Genomic DNA, 19,920 nt, shown 5'->3' with positions numbered 1-19,920 from the left:
CACCCGGCTCCAAAGCGAGCTGTGACTAACCTCCATTTCAATGTTTTCCCTATCCACTGCATTTTTACCACATGGGTTTGTTTGGATGTGTTTTGTTCACGACTTGCTCTTTGGAGCAACTCCAAATCTGCCTCCCTCTTAAGTTGTGCTACAATATAGTCATTCAAACTGATTGCAAACACCAGAAGCAAGGGCTGATTTCTTTATGCGCACTAATTCTAGACTAGGTCACCAAAGTATTTTCATAGTTATGTCAGCACTGTCTAGACAAACCATTAAAAACAGGATGCAATGATCATCAGAAATGCAACGTCAAGTTCTTGCCCAGAGATACTGTGGGAGCCACGGGGAGAGAAGAAAAAGCCAAACCTGTCCCATTCACATAGGCTGGCCAGAGTTGGCTCAGCTGTCGCTTTCTGGTTTAAGTGAAACTCTACCAAAGCTCACCAGAAAAACATATATTTAACTGCAATTTAAAATAAATAGGCTGACATCAACAAGCCTGGAGAGCAGCAGGATCTTTTGAAGGGCTCTCAATGCAGTCACAAACCCATCCAAAACTGGCTCCTCTGCACTGCTGGATGCCCACATCTCGCTACCAGCACCAGACCCTCGCTGGGAGACCAACCACCACATCAGCATCCTCACGGCACCAGGCAGGGCACCCTGTGGCACAAGTCTCACCACACACACCAGGATTTGGCCGTGGGCACTCACACTTGCCAACCTCCACCAGGCTCCCATGCTCACCACCGAAACCACAGCCTCCACACCCACAGAGAGCTCCTCGCGAGCACCGTGCATCGGAACGGCAGCTTCCCGTTCCTCACCACTTCTTGGCAGGGAACTCTTCCAAACTCCAAGAACATGAGCTGTAATCTTGGCAGAAAGGGACGTGCGTATAAAAATCACCACTCTGTCAAAACAGAAAAATAATGCAGGAGCTGATCTGTGCACATTAATCCGCTGCAGTCATGAGGAGACAATTTCCCTGGAGAAAGTCATACATTAAAAGGAAAAAGGAAAAAAAAAAAGGGGGGGGGGAAGGAAAAAAGATTAATGTGACTTTGAAATATCACAAGCACCGTTTATCTTCCTCCTACCACCACAGGTTTCTTGTCTTTTTTTTCCTCTTTTTTTTTTTTTTTTATACAAAGAGCCTTAAAATTCCCTGTGAATACAGCCCTTCTGCCTACGATGTGCAAACATAGGTGTATTACTGTATAGCAAAAATATAAATACAGTACCACCTGTTCCCCCAGTATACAACCTTAAAATTTTTTAATTAATTCAATTTAAAAAAACCACACCTGCTTTTCAGTGGCATAACCTTCTAATTACACTCAGAGTAGGTGCATGCTCCTCGGAGCTCCCATTTATGCTCGCAATTTGGTCACACACGAAGTTCAGCCCTTGGTACTTCTGTGCCAGCATGGAAGCTGAAGGCAAAACATTGCTCCCCAATATCTACTGCACAGATACAGAGCTCAGGCTGTTTCATGGCCATGACCAAAAATTCAAGAACTGCATTCCTTTTCTAGGGCAGGACTAAAGGATTTTTCCAGTTAAAAAAAAATAAAAATAAATAAGGTTCAATCTATGCAACACAAAGACGACAGACATGCTTAAACCCGAGGTGAATTGCGTGAACTCAGCCTCTGGCAATCCAAATGAGTGAGCAAATGAGCTCACCATACCGTTTAGATTCTCATTTTCCTTTTACACATATCCCATAGATCATAAATACACATTAATAACTGTAACAGTCAAAGTTTACATTCGGCTGTAACATTTAGGATCAATACTCTTCAAATGACCTTTAGTAGTAATGAGCTGCCATAACACTGTCTTGAAGACATTAAATTTTTATTAGAAATATTTTATTACAAAGGTTCGAACCTGTCTCCATGCACTTGTGCACCCATGCAAATATTCTCCTACTGTATTTTTCCTGGACAAAAATAAAAAGCAGGTCTTCTAAGGTTTTTGAAAAAATGTGCAGTGTGGAGGCTTTAAATATTTCACATTTTCAGATGTGGGGGTTTTCTTTCCTTGTTGTTTTTTAATCAGAACTCATGAGCCAGGGGTTGGAAAATCAACCACTTTTCAAAGTGATAAATAGGAATTGTTCCCACGTGGGTCGAACAGGACAAGACCAAGCTCCTGATTACCATAAGCCTTCAATTCAATGGGGGTGGAGGAGGTGGGAGAAGCTGATACTCCACCCCGTGGAGGGGTGACCCAGAACAGACCTGGGTCTGGCCCTGCAGACCACTCCCAGCTCCCCAAGGAAGCCAGCCAGGGGCTCAACTCTGCTCCTGGCTCATGGGGGTCCCACTGGGGACCCACCATCAGAACAGATCCATCTCATACAGCTCCAGCCAACAGAAAAGCAAAAAACTAAAGATGGGGGAAAACAACACCAAAATGGAAAACATCTAGTCAAGATGCAGGCTCTTCTTAATTAATTCTTTTCAATGACTAGTCAAGTTCAAAGTCAGATCCTGTCCACGTTTCACTGCCTATTTAAAAAATTACAAATAATTCACAGGGTTGGGGGCTTGTAGCAATTTATTTCTTCAGCTGCAGGTCCTGGACTCAAACTAGAGAGAAATCTGATTTTAGCAGAACAATGGAACCGAGCGGATGGAGGTGAAGTCAAACAAAGGAGACAGAGGGGGGAAAAAGAAAAATATTTCTCTGCATTGTTATTAGATGCCACCTCTAAGATTTGCAAATTAAACACATTCAAGGCAGCACCGCATACTGCAGTTAATGTCTTTTGAAGAATCTGCCTTGGCTCAGCACATCACCAGGATGCTACAAGGAGCCCAGATCTGGCTGGGAGGGCAGCACGAGCATGTTCCCACATTTCACTGTAAAATCCTCAGGAGTCTTGACTCTTAAGAAATATTTCAATTTTGCCTCTCTCGTTCACACTGATCAAGAACTTAGTCTCTAAAAAATCATTTTGTGATTTCCAAGCCGCCTTCTGAACAGCAGTGATCAAATTGGAGGGGGGCACCCCTGTAGGAGCACCAGAAAAAGGCAGAAAAGCTGACCAGTCAATATTTGCACTCCCTAACCCCGTGATTTTTAGGGAGATGCTCCGAAATGACAGCATATATCTTTCCAAGCCTACAGGGCCGATGCTTCTTTCCAGTGGTAGCACCAGGAGAGCCAGCAGCAAGCCTGCAGCATGCACCCTGCTGGCAGCACTCTCCTCCCCTCTCTCAGCAGAAGGAAAACCACATCCCCCACACCTTCCCAAACCCCTTATCTGGGTCACGGCAGTGGCAGCCCCTCACCGACACCCCCCTTTCTCCCTCAGCTCTTGCCCTGGCTCATTAGGGTGGAGAAAGGCTCCAGAGCATCATCTCTGCGGGCCTGTGGAGGGCTGATCCGCGACGGGTAATTCCCACTGCTTAATGACCTGAGACCAGCCGAGGCGGAGGCAAATGGGAAAGGGAATCTTCTCATTTGTTACCCATCCCCACATCCCGATAAAAAGAATGATTACACTTTTAAGTTCGAACAATTCCCTGCAGTTGTAGCCATGTCATATCTAGATTGTCTAATTTACATGCATATTCATAATCCCTGTGTATTTAATTAAATTCTTCAATCCCTGGAGTGTCTTTCCTAAACAATGGTAATTTATCTTGCACAGATAAGGGTGCCCTCGATTTATTCCACTCTGTAGCTAACAGCATTTCCTTCTGATCAAGGCTAGGAAGCAAACTCAAACAGAGGGAATCTTTAAATATATTTAAATTGCAAGATTAGGCTGCTTCTCTTTCTTTCTCTTTCACCCTAAGTTACCCTTTAAAAGAATAAACACTTTCTCCTGAGCCCCAAGGAAAACCTTTCACCCAACCTCCCGATAACAGCTGCATGCTCCAAATGCAGAAACACTGCCCAAAACCCACAAGGCAACGAGATCTCACAGGCTCTGCATCAGGAGCTACCAAGCAGCATCACTCCCATCCAGAGTGGTCCATGGGACATCCTCTGGATGCACCTTCCAGCATAGGCTACAAGCTCCTCCACTGCAGCCCACACCAAACAAGCCGCACATTAAAAAGTCACAACCAGGAGGCTGAAGAGCTCTTATTCTTTCTAGCAAATATCTCTGCACTAGGGGCTATTCCTCAATCGATAACCTTGGGAGGTTATTCTAATCCCAGAGAGAGCCAGACACGCAGCAGACACCCCAAGATGAGGCAGCCCTTCAGAGAGATGCAGCTGCCTCCAGTCCTCTAACCCTGTTCAAATATTTGCATGGGGAATTCAACTTGTCCTACAATTAGAGAAGTGCTACAATATTTAGCAAAGTCAAACCGACAAGAAGATTGTGATGAGAAAGGAAAAGAACAGAGTCTGGTGCTACAGCACGTTTTTTGATTACACATTGCTCACACTCCGTTAAATCCACAGCTCTTAATAGCTTTGCTCTCTCTCCCAAACCTCAGCTTGCAGATCCAGGATGGCATCAAGGTGGGGTGGAGAAGGGCTGGTCTCTCCAAAAGCCTCTTTAGCCCCACCAGTGCTGCATCACTGCTGCCTCCCAAAGCAGTGCCAGTGGTCCCTGCCGGGGAGGGCCATCCCTGTGCCCACACAGCAGGGATGCTCTGCCCCAGGAGACTAAGGGATAATCCCAGTGCTGCAGGAGACGCAGGGCCAGGGCTGCTGTCACAAACCATCTCCTTCTGCATCTACATCACAGCTGAGGGCCAGGGCAGCCCTTTGGCTGGAGAGGCTGCTCACACCAGGAAGCATCCCTCTGCTCCAGCCCTGTTTCTTAATCTCCTCCCCAAGCATCTGCTGCTGACCACTGCCAGACACAGGGGAACCCAGCCGTTCTGTTCCCAACCCTCGAAGCCTTTAGAGATGCTGTTACTATTTATGAAAATAGGGTCAGGATCCTGCTGTCACAGCTCCTTCCTGAGCTGCAGCGTCACCCATGCTGTAGAGGCAGCTCTGGGAAAGCCCTCAGGAATGTGACCACTGGGACTAGATGATGGACAGGCTCCGAGTCCCAGCCACTAACCCAGCTCTGGAGTAAAACCAGCCTCCCGCCACCTGGCTGTCCCCGTGCCCACCTCCCTGGGCAGCCCCATCTTCTAGTTTCACACACACCGCAGCCACCAGGTCCTCCTGTGGGCCACCCCCGTGGCCACCAGAGCCCTCCTTTGCTACACCACCACTCCACCACCCACACAGCAGTGTCCGGCTGACACCACAGGCCTCACCTCTACAGTTGGGTGCTTCTCCCCTCATTCAACAACAGGAGGGCTGTGGTCTCCTCCAGCACTGGAGCCAGACCTGGCACTGCTCTGAAGGGGCAGGGGCTCGTGCTGGCTGCCCCACCAGTGCTGGGCTCAGCACCCAGCAGAGCCCACAGGACAGTGAGGTGCTGTCCTCCACCCTCAACGCCGAGCCTGCCCTCCAATACATCCTGCCATTGCCAAATCCTCTTCCCCAGGAATTCATAACCGGATTCAGACATTCCCAGCCTGTTACTTATTTCAATGCTTTCAGCTCTCTGGAGTACAGGGACATCCTGTCTTAAACCTGCTGAGCCTCATGCCAAAAGGACATCTGCTTGGAAGGCAGTCCCTCTGGCTGACCTGGCCCTGGAGGGCTGCCTTCCCGTCTCAGCAAGATCCCAAACATACCCTTGCACCCACAAAGCAGAGCCAGTTCACAGTAGAGCCAGGAGCACAAAAAGCTGCTCGAGCAAACCACAGCTCCCATTCCCACTTCAGAAGCTTTGCAAAATTTTTAGACCTTGGATACATTTTCTTCCTACGCAGAGCATTTTTAGGTTAATGGTTCATCAAACCTCACAGTCCAGGAAACCTTGGTGTGGTTGACCATTGTGTGGGTGTGGGGACGGGTGGGGAAAAAACCCTTTTGGGCACCAGGCCTTCCCACAGCACTTGCACCACAGGCTCTCTGGGCTGAGCCAGGAGCCACCAGAAACAAGCCAAAAATCAGGCAAACAGGCAAGGGAAAACTTCACCACTCCCTTGTGCCTCCTTCAGATACAGGGAATGCATCATTCATGGAAAGCATCAATCTCCCATTCGGGATGTTCTCCAAAACATAGCGGCCCTACGTGAGGAGCAGCCGTGCCTGCCTGACTGCAAAGACCCTCTGCAAATCCCCAGAGAGGTGCTGGGTGGCACCAGCAGTGCTGGGTGACAACACTGTTGGCTGAAGGGACACTCAGTGTCTGAACTCTCCGCTCACAAAGGAGCAGGTCTCCACCATAACACATTAATTCCCTGCACTGACTTCATTTGGCTCTGTCCTTTTTGCCTAAGCCTCCTTATTTTACACACATTACTCAAGTGCAAAAAAAGAACGAAGCATGAGTGTTTTTAGGACAAGCCTTCAGTACCCAAAAGCTTATCTTCCTTGAAAAACCAGTGCTTTCAAGCAGAAGCCCAAAATTTGGACAATCCTCATTAAGTCATTCTTCCACATCCCTCTTTTCTACAGTGAAAGCTGAGAAGCTGAGCCATGACTAGGAACAACTAATAATTCATACTTATCCTGTCCAGTTTTTCTAAGTTTTCATGATTTTTCAGAGCCTAAGTCACAGCAAATTTTTACCACAACACAGACTTAAAAGTAACAGAGCAAAATTCCCCTCTGCCCCCTTTCCCAGCAAGTACAGCACCATGTGTAAAACATTTCAAGTTCCCCATGGGGAAGGCAGCCCAGCGTGAGCCACCAGCAAATAACCTCCAGCTTAAGCAAAGCACAAGGCATGGGAACCTTTCAAACCACATCACTGTGCTGAATTTCAGAGATAATGGATGTTTGCTCTGTATAAGGACTGTGGTTCAAAGTGGACAGTGATGCACCTGAAGATACTCTTTCCATGCACCCACAGTAATGCGGTTGAGAGGTGACCAGAAACAATCCTTTCCCAAATAAACAGTAACTTCCAAACTGGGAAGCCACTATCTGCTCCCAGTACACCTCACCTGCATGGGAACGACGTGACCTTGCCAATCCCCTCCTCATCCACCCCAACCCTGCCGCAGCAGAGAGCAAGGATGTGTGCTGCTCTCCAGCAGCTGTTTGGTGAGATGGTTTGTCCTGGCACCACAGAGGGCTGTGGGTAGGTTTTAGCAACAAAGTGCTGCGTCCCAGCTCTGAAACCAGCAACCATTGCCTGAACGTATTCCTCAAACTCAAAAAACCTGGCTGCTATCAACCTCACTTGAGGGGGGTTAGCCAAAGAATATGAATTTTATGTAGCGGGATGGAGTCCCTGAAGTTAAACAGACTCAGTCAAACCCAAGAAAAGTAAGAGAAGAAGAAAGCTCTAAGAAGGGGAGGCAACGCACATTTCCATGTCATCTAGGAGGTTCTGGAAGGGAACAACAGGGCTAAGCTCCACTCTGCACCATTTCAGAGGGTACAGCTTAAAAGTACTCCAAGCCCCACTGCTTGTTCTTAGTCATCCTCACAAGCACGTGCTTTGTGCCTGTTGTTGGTGAGTAATATTTTCCACAGTGGGCAGCAAAAGAGCAGAATCAGGACATCAGAAACCACACAAGTTCACTATCATGCCTTGCCACACATTGGTTGCAATTGCTCTCCATCAAAACATGCAGGAGCTTTTAAGGTCCAACCTCACCATAAGCCAAAGGGGCAGAAGAACACACTCCATCCTCCCACTCATCACCTTTCTGAAAAGGTATCTGCTTAAAACAGGCATTCCTTCCTTCTTATTTTCCAGTCTCCAGAAGTCATCTCCTAACACAACAGGAGGCCTAGCAAGGTCAAACAACACAGCAGGAGCCACCACAGGAGGAGGTGGCTGGGGACAACACAGGCTCTGGAGCCCTCTGAGTGCACTAAAAGCATCTGTCAGCGATGCCAGTCAATCTCAGAAACAGACAACCTGCTGAGACCCTCAGTTTCTCAGTCCAAGTCTTCAGAGAGTTCAGCTGACCTCAACAACTTCCCAACACACCATGACAACATTTCCAAGTGGAATTTACGGCCTGATTTTTCAACTCTCAGGCCAGATACCCCTTGTTTGAGCAAGTACATCAAATATGGCAAGTCCACAGCTTATAGATCAAATAAGGTAGAGCTAAAAGAGGGGACACTCCAGAGGAAGATCTTTCCCACAGGAAAAAAGAAACAACTTTTGCCTCAAAATGTAACAGACGCAGGGGACAAATTAAAAAGGGAAATCATAAAATGCTTGCCCAGCTCCTTTTTTTAATCCTTACATCTGCTGCTTTACAGTAAAGTTTCATCTACTGTGTATAATTAGATATATGTTCCATGGTTTTATTCTATACAGATTTCTTTGAGAGTTATCTGTACAGTTTTTAACCCCGAAGAAGTTTTTAATGGACCAAGAGCTGCAGTTAGAGCATCGCCTCACTCTAAGTTCTCAGAGGTGCTGCAATGTCAACAGGTCAAAGTTTCAGCCCATGGTCTGCAGACTCGTGCAAGGAAGGCAGAAAGAACATACCAGCTTTATTGTTGCTTGTCTTCAGCTCCAGGAACATTTAAAGGCTACACACCATCCCCTGACTACTCTGCAGATCCCACAGTCAGGACCATCCTACACCACAGTGAGCTCAGGGCAAAGCCCAGTGGGTTTCCCAGAACGGCCCCATGCTCATCCTGGCCCAGCTCCTCCTGCAAAACACAAGCCAGCCTTTTTGCTGTTTGCTAAGAGAAGATGAAGCTTGGTTGGGTTTTCTTGATCAATGGAAGTGTTATTTCCTCAGACATGGGAAACAAGACAGAGAGATAGATGGCCACCAATTCCAGTTTCAAAAATCCAGCAGGCCAAACAGAAACCAGTATTGACCTTAAGAAGCTCCAAGAGCAGCAGGTCCAGGACATGAACATGACCAGATAGTCAAGAGAAAGCTGACACAAGTGGGAGAAAGGGAACGGAAGACCAGGCAAAGGGGATGCTCTCAACTTGCAATCCCTGCCCCATATTAATCATTTTGGCATAAACGAAATCCCAAACTCATTTAAGGTCACGGTACATCTCCTGGAACCCTAGAATTCACCCATATGATGCCATCACACTTGATAATTAAGCACTTAAAACGTGCACAAGGAGGGAATGAAACTGTCTCCACTTAGGAGGGAAGGACCAACAACCCCACGCTTTACTAGGGCAGGGAAAAGAGCATCGCGAACGCAAAGCACCCAAACGTACATCCCATTCCCCTTAGGACCCACACAGCAGGCACTCCTGGGAGAAGCTGATCTGCCAGTGTCTCCCCCAACCATGAGGAAAATCAAGGCGATAAGCAACACTAGACGTCCACCAGCCCAGCTAAGAGGATGAAGCATTTCTCTGGAAACAATCGGGTTCTCTAATAACAGGGCTGCAGCGGCGGCGTGAAAGGGAGGGAGGAGGAGCAGGCGGGGAGAAAGGGACTAGCTGGATATTTATCCCATCCTCATCTTTGTGTTATCAGTACCCCGGTATCAGCATTGTTCAAAATGGCTGCTTAGATGGTTGCCAGCAGCAACAACAGAATCGGTCCATCTGCTGGCATTCTCCTTAATCTATCTCAAACACTCGTCTTCTTTTTAAATGCACGCAAGGGAAAGAAGGGGGGGAAAAAAAAGTCTGCCTTGTACAAAGAAACAGAATCCTCCTATAACAGAGCCTTTTAACTAGATTTTATGCCACCCCTGTTTCCAGGACACACAGACAAAAGTTAATTTTCCGATAAAAGAACCAGTGTAAGGTGCTTTTTTGTTATGAGATCAGAAAGCAAATGGAATTTGAATTGTCTGCAGTGGCATGTATCTGACAAAGATTAATTTAAACAGATATTGTCTCTGAAACCAAAGTCCATTGAGCGGCTTCACAGCCTATCAACCATGCGAAAGCAGCTCCTTAGCAGCACTGCTGACTCCACCACTTTCTTTAAAAATGGCTTAACCTATTTCTTGTAAGATAAAAGGTCATATATAGTTCTATTTTACAAACCCATAATAGCCAAAGCCACACCAAGGGAGGACAATCGGGAGAAAATAATAACGGGGGGGGATTTCCTCCCCCTTCACAGACAGATGCTCGACACTTGCTGGGTATTTTTCAAAGCACGCCGGTAGCGAGCGGCTGCAGCGCCACCGAAATGTTTCGACACCCTCAGAATAGAATAAAAACCCCAGGGCCTCTGCGGGTCGACGGCGCAGGATGGAGGAGCCCACCCCGGGGTGGAGGTGCTGCAACAGGGCAGCTCACTCAGGATACTTCCCTTGCTGGGATATGAAGCCACAAGGACGCGGGGACAAGCACGGGGGGTTCCAGCTCCCTTGGTCCCTGGGCCAAGCAGGCAGGGGCAGGCAGGAAGGGAGAACCACTGCTCCCTGGGTGCTCAACTCACCCCCCAGGCCCTCTCTGAACACTGGGGTATTATTTCTCCTTTTAATCACAAGAAACAGATCCGTGCATGCCATCAGCAGGCTGCACGGACGGAGACAGCTGCTCGGACTTCAATGGGACACACACATGCACACACAGAGGAGGAGAAAAAAAAGCTGCCGAAATCCAAATCCTGCAATTTTTTCCCTTTTTATTTCCAGTTTATACAGAGCACCGCAGGGAAAATGCTACCAGACAGTTTCAGAGCATTTGATATAGCAACGACCCAGCTTTGGGAAAAGAACGAAGGAGACACAAAATAAAAGATGACAGCCAAAAGCACTTTTAATATAGTTTCAGTACTTTCAAGAGAAAGCTTCTGTACACAGAGCAGCCAATGAACTGTTACCAAAATAAACACAACTGGCTTTAAAAAAAATTAAAAATGTCTTTCTGATGATAAAGAAAATCAAAAGAGACGAGAACTAGTGAGTGAGACAGAAAATAAACTTATTTTTCATCCTCTAGACACACTTCTTTTAATTTGGCATCCAGAGCCATTGTAGTTCATTAATGCAAATTTTATTTATCTCAGGAACTCATTTGTTGCTCTGCCACCCCTTTGACAGGGCACTCATCTTCATCAAGGCAGCCACACAGCCAGGGCACAGCACACAGCATCTCCCGCCACCGCTGCCTTTAAAAACCTCACAGCACCAGTGACGAGGTGGGGCTGTGAGTGGTGTCCGGAGCGCTCACCCACATGCTGGTATCAGCAGAAGGAAGGAGGCCAGGGCTACTGGTCAGCATCTAGAGCAGGGGCACAGCCTGTCCTGACCTTGCCAAGGTCCCAGACACCAAGCCTCCGGCGTTCCCACGGGGAATCCCTCTGCGCCAGCAGCTGCGGGGCACGGGCACCGTCTCCAGGTGCAGAGACAGCAGCCAGGCAGATACCACAGCCGCATCCTGCTGAGCGAACCTCAATAACGATTAGCGGCCCCCGGTCAAACGAGCTGGGTGGGGAAGGTGCAGGCAGCTCATTACGGGCATCAGCGACAAGCGGGGGCATCGCAAGGGGGACACAGACCCCCCTCTCCCGTTTTAACCCGGGGCCACAGCAGCAGGGCATTTGCAGATGACAAGCTGGACCAATATATCTGCATGCAACCCTTCCAAGCTGGCATCCCAGCAGATCTGCCTCCTAAGCACATTCGTGGCTTTGTTTTTAATGAGAAGGGGGAGGAAAAAAAGGAAAAATCCCTGGCAACACGCACCTACAATGCGACAAGTAAAAGCCCAGGATTTTATTAATTTGTGCATTACTTTAAAAGCACCATTTTACAAGGACTAACCCCAATCCTGCACAAAATCCTAAGCCGTAAGCTTGAGACAAAAAAGCAAATGCTCTTAAAATGCAGCACTAGAAAATCCATTTGGAGAGAAATATAATGGTGTCGCAAACAGGTGAATCCTCAGCATTTAATAAAACACACCCACCACACCAACCAAGTGGAATCAATTCATATTCAAACACCAGGATTAAAAAAAAAAAAAAAAGCTTTCAAAAAATTGAATTCTCATTTCTGGGACATTTTATTGCAAAACAATGAAGACGCCTTCCTCCACATCCCCCAAGAAGGGAGGATTTTTCAGGACTTGTGTCTCTGTGACATGTTACCAAGTCCTTTCCCAACTCCTGTTGCAAAGCACAAGAAGTTGGGGGTCAAGCCCACACATCAAACCTTTGTGAAGAGCAGGTGAAAATTGAAGCAGGGCTCAGCTCTGCTCTCCTGAGTGTGCAGGAGAGCATCTCCAGGGCCTCAGCAGCTCTGTGGGCAGACAGGGAGAGCTCCCCACCACCATCCTACATCCCAGCTCCAGAAGGTAGATTTGTCTTATGGCATTTATTAGCATAGCCAAGGTTTAGTGTCTTTGAGTTTTTGGTTTTTTTAAAAAACTGATTGATTTCTATTGATGCTGACGCCAGAGAAAGCCAAGTCTCCTCCCCTCCTCTCATCCCTAGAAGACCAGGAATATGACAACCCCATGACACAACCTCTTCAGAACAGCATCAAACATACGCTAGGACATATCAGAAATTCATTTTAACACCCTCAAGATAGCTATTCCACACCTCCACCTCCTTGCAAAATAAAGTCACCAGCACCAGCCACAGATAGAGAGATTGATGGAGAAACAGATTCAACCATCATATGCCTCCTGCTGAGCAAAGTCAGGAGATGACCCCAACACCCACCTCCCCAGTTCTCCTCCGCCACCCCACCAGAAGAAACGAGCCCTGCAAAGAGATGGTGGAGCAAGCGACAGCTCCTTCCCCACCGCCTCACCCGGGATGCTACACGAGGTCAGCTCCTCAGAGAGCAGCCAGGGAACACACTCAAAGCTTCACACCCTCGGGAGAAACAGCACTACTCCCACATCTCCAGAAGAAAATTCACCCGCCTCAAGCACAAAGTATCACCACGCAGCAACAAGCCTTGGCCTCGCACTGAAAATGCCCAGGCTTGGCTGCCCTGAAAGGGTGAAGAGATGCTACTGCCCCTCCCGAACCCCGCTAAGCTCCTCATCTGCATGACCTACTCCAGCCTCAGGGGTAGCAGGGGAAAACCACCATCACTACTAAACACAGAGCTGTCCGTGTCACCTAAATGTAAAACCACCTAAAAATAAATGCAAGCACAAGGTTGGCCATGCCATTCATCTGAGCTAACCTCAGAAGGGAGCAGGTCTCCTGTTGGGAAAGGGGAGCAGGATGTAACTCCAAGACCACCAAGGACTCTTCACCTCCCCCACAGACCATGTTGTCCTCCAGGGTGAGGTTCCCATATATGCCAAGGAAACACATAAGCCCACAAACTCTCTCTTCCATCCTAACACTGCCAAGGTTATTTTTTTTTAATATATATATATTTCCAAACAAAATTAAAAGCTGACACACCACAAGACAATTCACAGCTGAATGTGACTTTACAGAGCTTTGGATAGACAAGCTCATTTAAGTTTTCCAAAAGTCCTATCTGAGGTTAGAGGGACTAATCATAAAACATCTAACATCAAAGCGAGCGTCAAATAACAGCAAAGCACATTCCCTCACACAAAGCTTCAAAAACAAAGCAAGCAGGCACATGTGGTTTATGTTATTGCAGTTTTAGCACAGTTAAGTATTTCCTAAAATATTCCCTCTAGATGTGAGCAAAATTAAAATCTGCTGTGAATGACGCGCGACTTGGAAGTAGAGAAAGCCAGCTTCTCACCTGGGCTAAGCTTTACAAAGCACAGGTGAGCTGAGAACAAACTCCTATTGCCTGCTCAAACCAGAAAGCAGGACTTGTCCCACTCTCTCTCTGAATAACACTTCAAACCTATTTATTCTTAAAGCCAAAACTAAGAAATAAATATTTTATTTCTTGCGCTTTATTTTTCAAGTCTCTAGCCTCTTTAAGTTAGCATAATTTAATTAACCACCTAGTTAAAAAGACAGCCCAGCCTCAGAGGGTTTGTTTATACTCTTAAAAAAAAAAAGACGCAAAAGCCAATAAATAAATCTGCTTAAAATAAAAGGTTAAAATTCCAGCTGTCATCCTAGCTCTCCCTGCACTACCAGCAAGAAACTCTGGTGGTTTTCATCATCTCCTATTTCAGTTTCTGTAATACAGTCCAGAACACGCTCAAGAAATATTTCACCTATGAGGGAGCAGCAATAAACAGATCATAAGTTTTAACGCCTAATAATACTTTGTTTTAATTATATATGCTAAGGAAAAAATAATTAGAAACCTAAAGAGCTTAATGTATATTTAAAATGTTCAACAGTTTCCATCATGATAGGGCTAATGAACCTCTGCCAACCCCTTTTATGTGGGTAAAAGTATTTTAATATATATGGTAGGACAAAGTAATCTACCCATAAAGAAAAATAAAGTAAAAATTAATTAGCAAATTGGAAACATGTTGTATAACAAGCATCCCACACAAAATCTAAGAGGATACAGAAACATTAACTCCCTTAGCAGAACTCTAACACAGGACACCAGGTTTCAACCTGAAAAAAACCTTTCACATCCCATGGTATTCCTTATAAACCTGCTCCTGCTGGATACAGCCTTAAACCCAGACCCAGGAGGAGACCAGTCTTTACACAAAACAAAAGCAACCACAATTGGCCCTAGAGAGCCCCATCAAAGTGTTTTCCCCAAAATAAACAGCTCTATAAAGCAACACACCACTGGATATAAATTTAGACTCTGTCCCGTACCACGTCACAGGGGAAGGAAAGGAAACCAAATGCTCGCTTAAAAGCAAGCATTTTTAGTGGGGAAGAAAAAAAAGGATCCTAAAACCTAAAAGTAGTTTTGAAAAAAAACCCTGAAAGTGGTTTCAACCACATTGGAACCCATTGGTATTTTTACCTCTTAAGCTCCATTTCAACAGGCATCATTACAAATATACACTGACACAAGCCGAAGATTAAAGTGTAACAAAGAGCTTCCAAATCTGAACTCCTCCAATTAAAATGCATTTATGGGTATCATTTACAGGTATCAAGTCTAGCTTAACCTCTGCCCAGGCAGAAGGCTGTTGGAAGCAGGGTTAGAAAATCCCCAGCGCCTGCATGTCCAGCACAGCCACCAGACCAGGAAACACGGGAAGGTACCCAGGACAGGCCTGCAAATCATCAGATAAAATATCCAGAATTAATTGCGGGTTTGAAAAAAACAGGCTCCCTCCAAGTGTTTACAAAGCCAGAGCATTTTAAAGCCCTGCTTCATTGTTACTCTAACAGCAAAAGTAAATTCTGCCTATGTACTTATGGCCGGACCGCATACCTTCCCATCGGGGCACAAAGGCTTATCTGTGGGTAAGGAGCACAGACCGTGGAGGTGCCTAAGTGGCTGGTTACAACACAAAGCTCGACGCTTCCTCTCATGAGTAATCGTAAAACCAATGAAAAAAGGAGAATTTCCCCCCCCTAAAATTGCCAGGGACACTTGCCCACCCATCGGCATCCGTGACGACTCGAGGGCAAACCGTATTATACCACACTGGGCAGCGCAGGCGAGAAACATGAATTTGTTCTGCTGGATCACAGCTTACTGTCAAAATCCACCAAAGGTCTTTTCTCTCTCCAGAAACCCAAGAGATAATAGTGTAAAAACTTTTGTTCATAAATATTTATGCGACTGAACTTGTTAAAAATTAACCGCTGTCGTTAAAGGTTTTGTATCCTTCAGGATTCCCGGCATGCAGTGCAGTTGCATGCTTTATATTAAGCCTGGCATTTCTGCATTCCTTTCCTGCATGCTTTTGTCATTTGTCTAAAAATTAAAAGAAAAAAAACCCACACACCACACACACACAAAGACGGGATCTGTACACATAATAATAAAGCAGTTTTTAAGGAGACAAAGATGCCTGTGTTCAACATCCAAGATCTTTCTTTGAGCAGGGGGAAAAAAAAAAAAAATCAATTTAATGACTCCAGTGAGATCAGGGTTTAAGCCTCGTTTAAGTTTTACTAAGCATGAAGGAATTATTGGTTGATAATGTGGCATATATGTTTTTTTCAGACCTGCCAGCTTTGTAAGCACGAGGGAGCCGGAACCTGAAGCGCTTTGTCCCCATGAGCACAACCCTCACCCCTCCATCGCCAGAAGGTCATTCCTCCTGGATTCTGTCTTTCAGTTTTTCAAAGGGATTTTTCCAACCACAGAGAAGGAATTTCACATCTGTACTATCCCTATTTTTTCACAGGTCTGAGTCAGAAACACAACTGTATAAACATCTGATCTTTATTAACAGCGAGTCTCAACTGTGCAAACCTCAGGTCATGGCGCCGGGAGCTGGTGGTGTCCGTTCAAGGGATCCTTAGAGGGGAACAGTAGTTTTGATTTAGCACTGGAGAGCATCAAGCAAGCCAGGGTTGGGGTTTCATTTTTTTCCAAGACATAATGGTTCCCAAGTTCCTATCTTAATTGCAAACACACGCACGCAGCCACAAAGTGTTTGTGTCTCTGGTGGCTGGAGCTCTTCCACCTCACCTTCCAGAGGCATCTGCAGGATGGATGTGGAAAGTTGGCGGAGGACATCTCAGCTATGCCTCCTGTCCGCCTCGGATAAACACACAGCCCTTCACAGCCTTTTGTTTCATGTAAATCTTCCTCCTCCAGCTCAGGGCTGCAAGGGACTGCTGTGACACGGCTGCTCTGGAGACAAAAACTGAGGTGTCTGACCCCCCAACACCCACCCGCTGCCGTCCAGAGAAGAGCCACACCACAGCCAAGGCCTGAACCCCCCCGGCTCCGAAGGCAAACTCCCCTGGCGAGCATCCCGCGCGCCCCTCTCGGGCTGTAAAAACAGGAGATAAATCACCCACCGACTTTGCGGCGAGCGCTTCCAGAACGTGCTGCTTCATCTAAAAAGCTGACAGCTCGGAGGACAATGAGCACGAGCTCTGATTTCAAAGCTGGGGAGATGGTTTAGACTTGTCAGGGGATATGAAACGCCAGAGCCAGGACCGTCCTCCCTGTTTTCTGGCTCGCAGGGAGACAGGACAGATGGGATGCTGGATGCCTGCACTGGGTGTCACTTTGGGATGGGACTGCTCTGCTGTGTCCCACATGCACCTGACCCCAGTGCTCACCCAAATCCTTCACATAATTGGCTAAAAGCTCACCAGAGCCACGTTTCAAAGACAAATAAATTAAAAAACTATTTTAAAAAGAAAATTCCTTTGTACAGAACCAGTCCTGGGTTTAGGCAACCATTACCTCTGTCTCCCACTCCCACACCAGCTGCTCACTGCATACGCACCTTGGTGGGCAGGTCATTAAAACATTGCCTTCAGCAAGCTATTATTTTCCCTTCCCTCCTAATTTTAAAGTTCCTGAAGAGCTACTCCTCTCCTACTAAAAAAAAATTATTTGGTTTTGAGTTTCACAGTCTTTTAAACAGAATAATTAATCATCTTAACGCAGCCCTTACAAAATATTAATTCACGCCAAAAAAAAAGGGTATAATCATATCCTCAGAGAAAAACCTTTTGTGCTTCAGGAATTTTCACTGCATGTCCTCAGAGGTGGGAGGAGAATTCTTCTGCTGCCTCCTATTCTCACATCTCAAATGGAAAATGTTTTGATAATGCTCTTCTGAATGTAAACTGTACCAAAAGGGATTTTTATTTTTTTAAGCAGCTTTTTTTTTTCCCCAAAAGGAAGAAGGGCTCTTTAAATAAACACAGCCTAACTACCCATTCCTTACAACAAAAACCACCCTCCCTTCACTCATTCACGCCATACCCTGGCACAAGATGAATTTACATTTCGCATTTGCAAAACAAATTCTCCTCGCCTAATGTCATTTTAATGGGAACGCGCATTTCAATCTCTTCCAATAACAACGAGGAGCGGCTTATTTTATGTAAAACACCCCAATTTGCTTCTCTTTAAATATATGCGGATTTCAGATGGGGACAGGGACTAGAAGGACAGGGGAAGAGGAACATTTCCTCTCCTCCAGCGCACACAAAAGCCACCTGCCCATGGAGAGAAAACACGATGCCATTATTCCCACCATCATTCCCACGGCCCCTTCGACACCGAACGAGCATGAGAAGGCCGCGCGCATCCGTCCCCGACACGCGCATCGCGCCAGGTCACCGGTGGCACCCGCCGGTCCACCCAACTTGTCACCCGCCCCCGCTCCCTGCGCTCCCCCCGAGCCGGCCCTGCTGGACGTGCCCCTGCAGGGGCTGGGAAGGGGAAAGCGGTGGCTGATGCCCCATTAGAGATGTTCCAAGCGGGGAAAGCCCCCGATGGAGAAGACAAAGAGGAACGCTCGGAGCTGTTGGAGAAATGCATTATGTTTATAAGCCCATCTCCCGACGGAAGGGCCGGGACCCCCGTGGGACCGCGGGTGGGGGTGGCTCAGGGGTGAGAGGGACCGCGGCTGCGGGGTTAGGGGGGACCGGCAAAGCTGCGTGCCCTCCACACAACCCCCCCAGCGGCATTTTGGGGGAGAAAGAGGGTGGTCTTTATTTCCCCCCTCGGACTGGACGGACGGCGCCCAAGCTGCGGGCGGCTGCCGGTGACCCCCGGGCACAAGCACCCTCCCCCGGGGGGGTGGTGTCACCCCCGCCCTCCCACATACCCCCCAAACCCCAAGCCAGCATCTTCCCGGAGGAGCGCACAGCGGTCCCTGCCCCCGGGGCAGGATTTTCCTGTCAAACCACAACCGCGCCAGACAAAAGGCTGAAGTGCAGGAGGGGATGGAGACGGCGGGGGGGGGGGGGGGGGGGGAAATGAAGGGGGGGAGGAACGACGAACACAGACGAGCCCCCGGGGGCCCCGTCCCGGCACTCACCGACTTGCAGCACGTTGTCCACCGCGCCGGTCTCCAGCAGGCGGATGCCGCGGCGGAAGGGCAGCCCCTCGCCCTGCGGCGCGGCGGGGGCGGCGGGCGGCGGCGGCCCGGCGGCGGGGCTCTCCTCGCCGGCCGGGGCGGGGGCGGCGGCGGCCGAGGGTCCCCCCGCGGCGGCGCTGGCGGGGGAGGCGGCGGCGGCGGCGCGGCCGGGCTGGAAGCTGGAGTACATGCAGATCTGCCGCTCGCTGCGGGGGAAGCTCCAGTAGACGATGCGGCGCTGGACGGGCTCGGGGATGCGCTGGAAGCGGCCCTCCACCCGCTCGAAGGCCCAGCTCCCCGCCACCCGCTTGGCCGCCGCGTCCAGCAGCGACTCGGGCTGCAGCAGGCTGCCGGTCCCGCCGCCCCCGCCGCCGCCTCCCGGCCCCGCCGCCGCCGCCGCCGGCCCCGCCGCCCCCGCCGGCCCCGCCGCCGCCGCGGGGCAGCAGCCGGGCAGCGCCGGAGCGGCCCCGCTGGCCCCCGCGCCCGGCCCCGCCGAGCCGGCCCCCGCCGCCCCGGGACGGGGGTGCACGGCCCCGGTGCCCCCCGCCGGGCAGGCCCGGGAACACAAGCGCTTGGGGCCCGGGGCGCCGGCGGGCAGCGGCGGGCGGAGCAGCTCCTCTCCCTCTCCTCCCTCCGCCATGGCTGCGACCGACTGAGCCGGGCGAGGGGAGGAGAGACGCCGAGGAGGAGGAGGAGAGGGCGGGGACCGGGGGGTGGTCCCGCCGGCCGGGAGCCGGCCCCGCCGGGGCGGGACGCTCCGCAGCCCCCCGCCCGCCCCCGCCGCCCGTCGGGGCACCGCTCCCACCGGCACCTGCCCGGCTCCGCGGGGTGGGGACGGGGTGGGGAGCGGGGACCGCCCGGTACCCTCCTGGCCGCGTATCCAAGCGGGAGGGGGGGCACAAGGGACGCTGTGTCCCCCGTGTCCCCCGCTGGTGCGGGTCCCCAGGGCCCCGGAGGGTGAGGGGCTGTCGGGGCCATCCGAGCGCCGGGAGCTTGCGCTGAGTCAGCGCGACAAAGGGGCTCGGCGGGGCTGGAGGTGGCAGCGCTCCCCCGGGGCAGTCGGCGGGATCGGGACCGCTCCTGCTGCGAGCCCGGCGGTACCCGGTTCCGGCGCCCAGCCT

The 19,920-nt window shown here is 49.3% G+C and overlaps 1 protein-coding gene across 1 annotated transcript in view; it reads right to left on the bottom strand.

The window, feature by feature from the left end:
* ZSWIM5 (zinc finger SWIM-type containing 5) overlaps nt 1–19,454 on the bottom strand; it is a 98,657-nt gene extending 79,203 nt beyond the window's left edge. Inside the window, exon 1 of the mRNA XM_064665386.1 lies at nt 18,761–19,454. Within this exon, the coding sequence (XP_064521456.1) occupies nt 18,761–19,439 (679 nt within the window). The 5' untranslated portion in view covers nt 19,440–19,454. The remainder of the gene's footprint in view (nt 1–18,760) is intronic.
* Nucleotides 19,455–19,920: the final 466 nt, after the last annotated feature.

This window comes from Pseudopipra pipra, chromosome 9, assembly GCF_036250125.1.
Source record: "Pseudopipra pipra isolate bDixPip1 chromosome 9, bDixPip1.hap1, whole genome shotgun sequence".
Classification (NCBI taxonomy): Eukaryota; Metazoa; Chordata; class Aves; order Passeriformes; family Pipridae; genus Pseudopipra; species Pseudopipra pipra.
The sequence above is the reverse complement of the archived record's forward strand: the minus strand, read 5'-3'. Positions and strand labels throughout refer to the sequence as shown.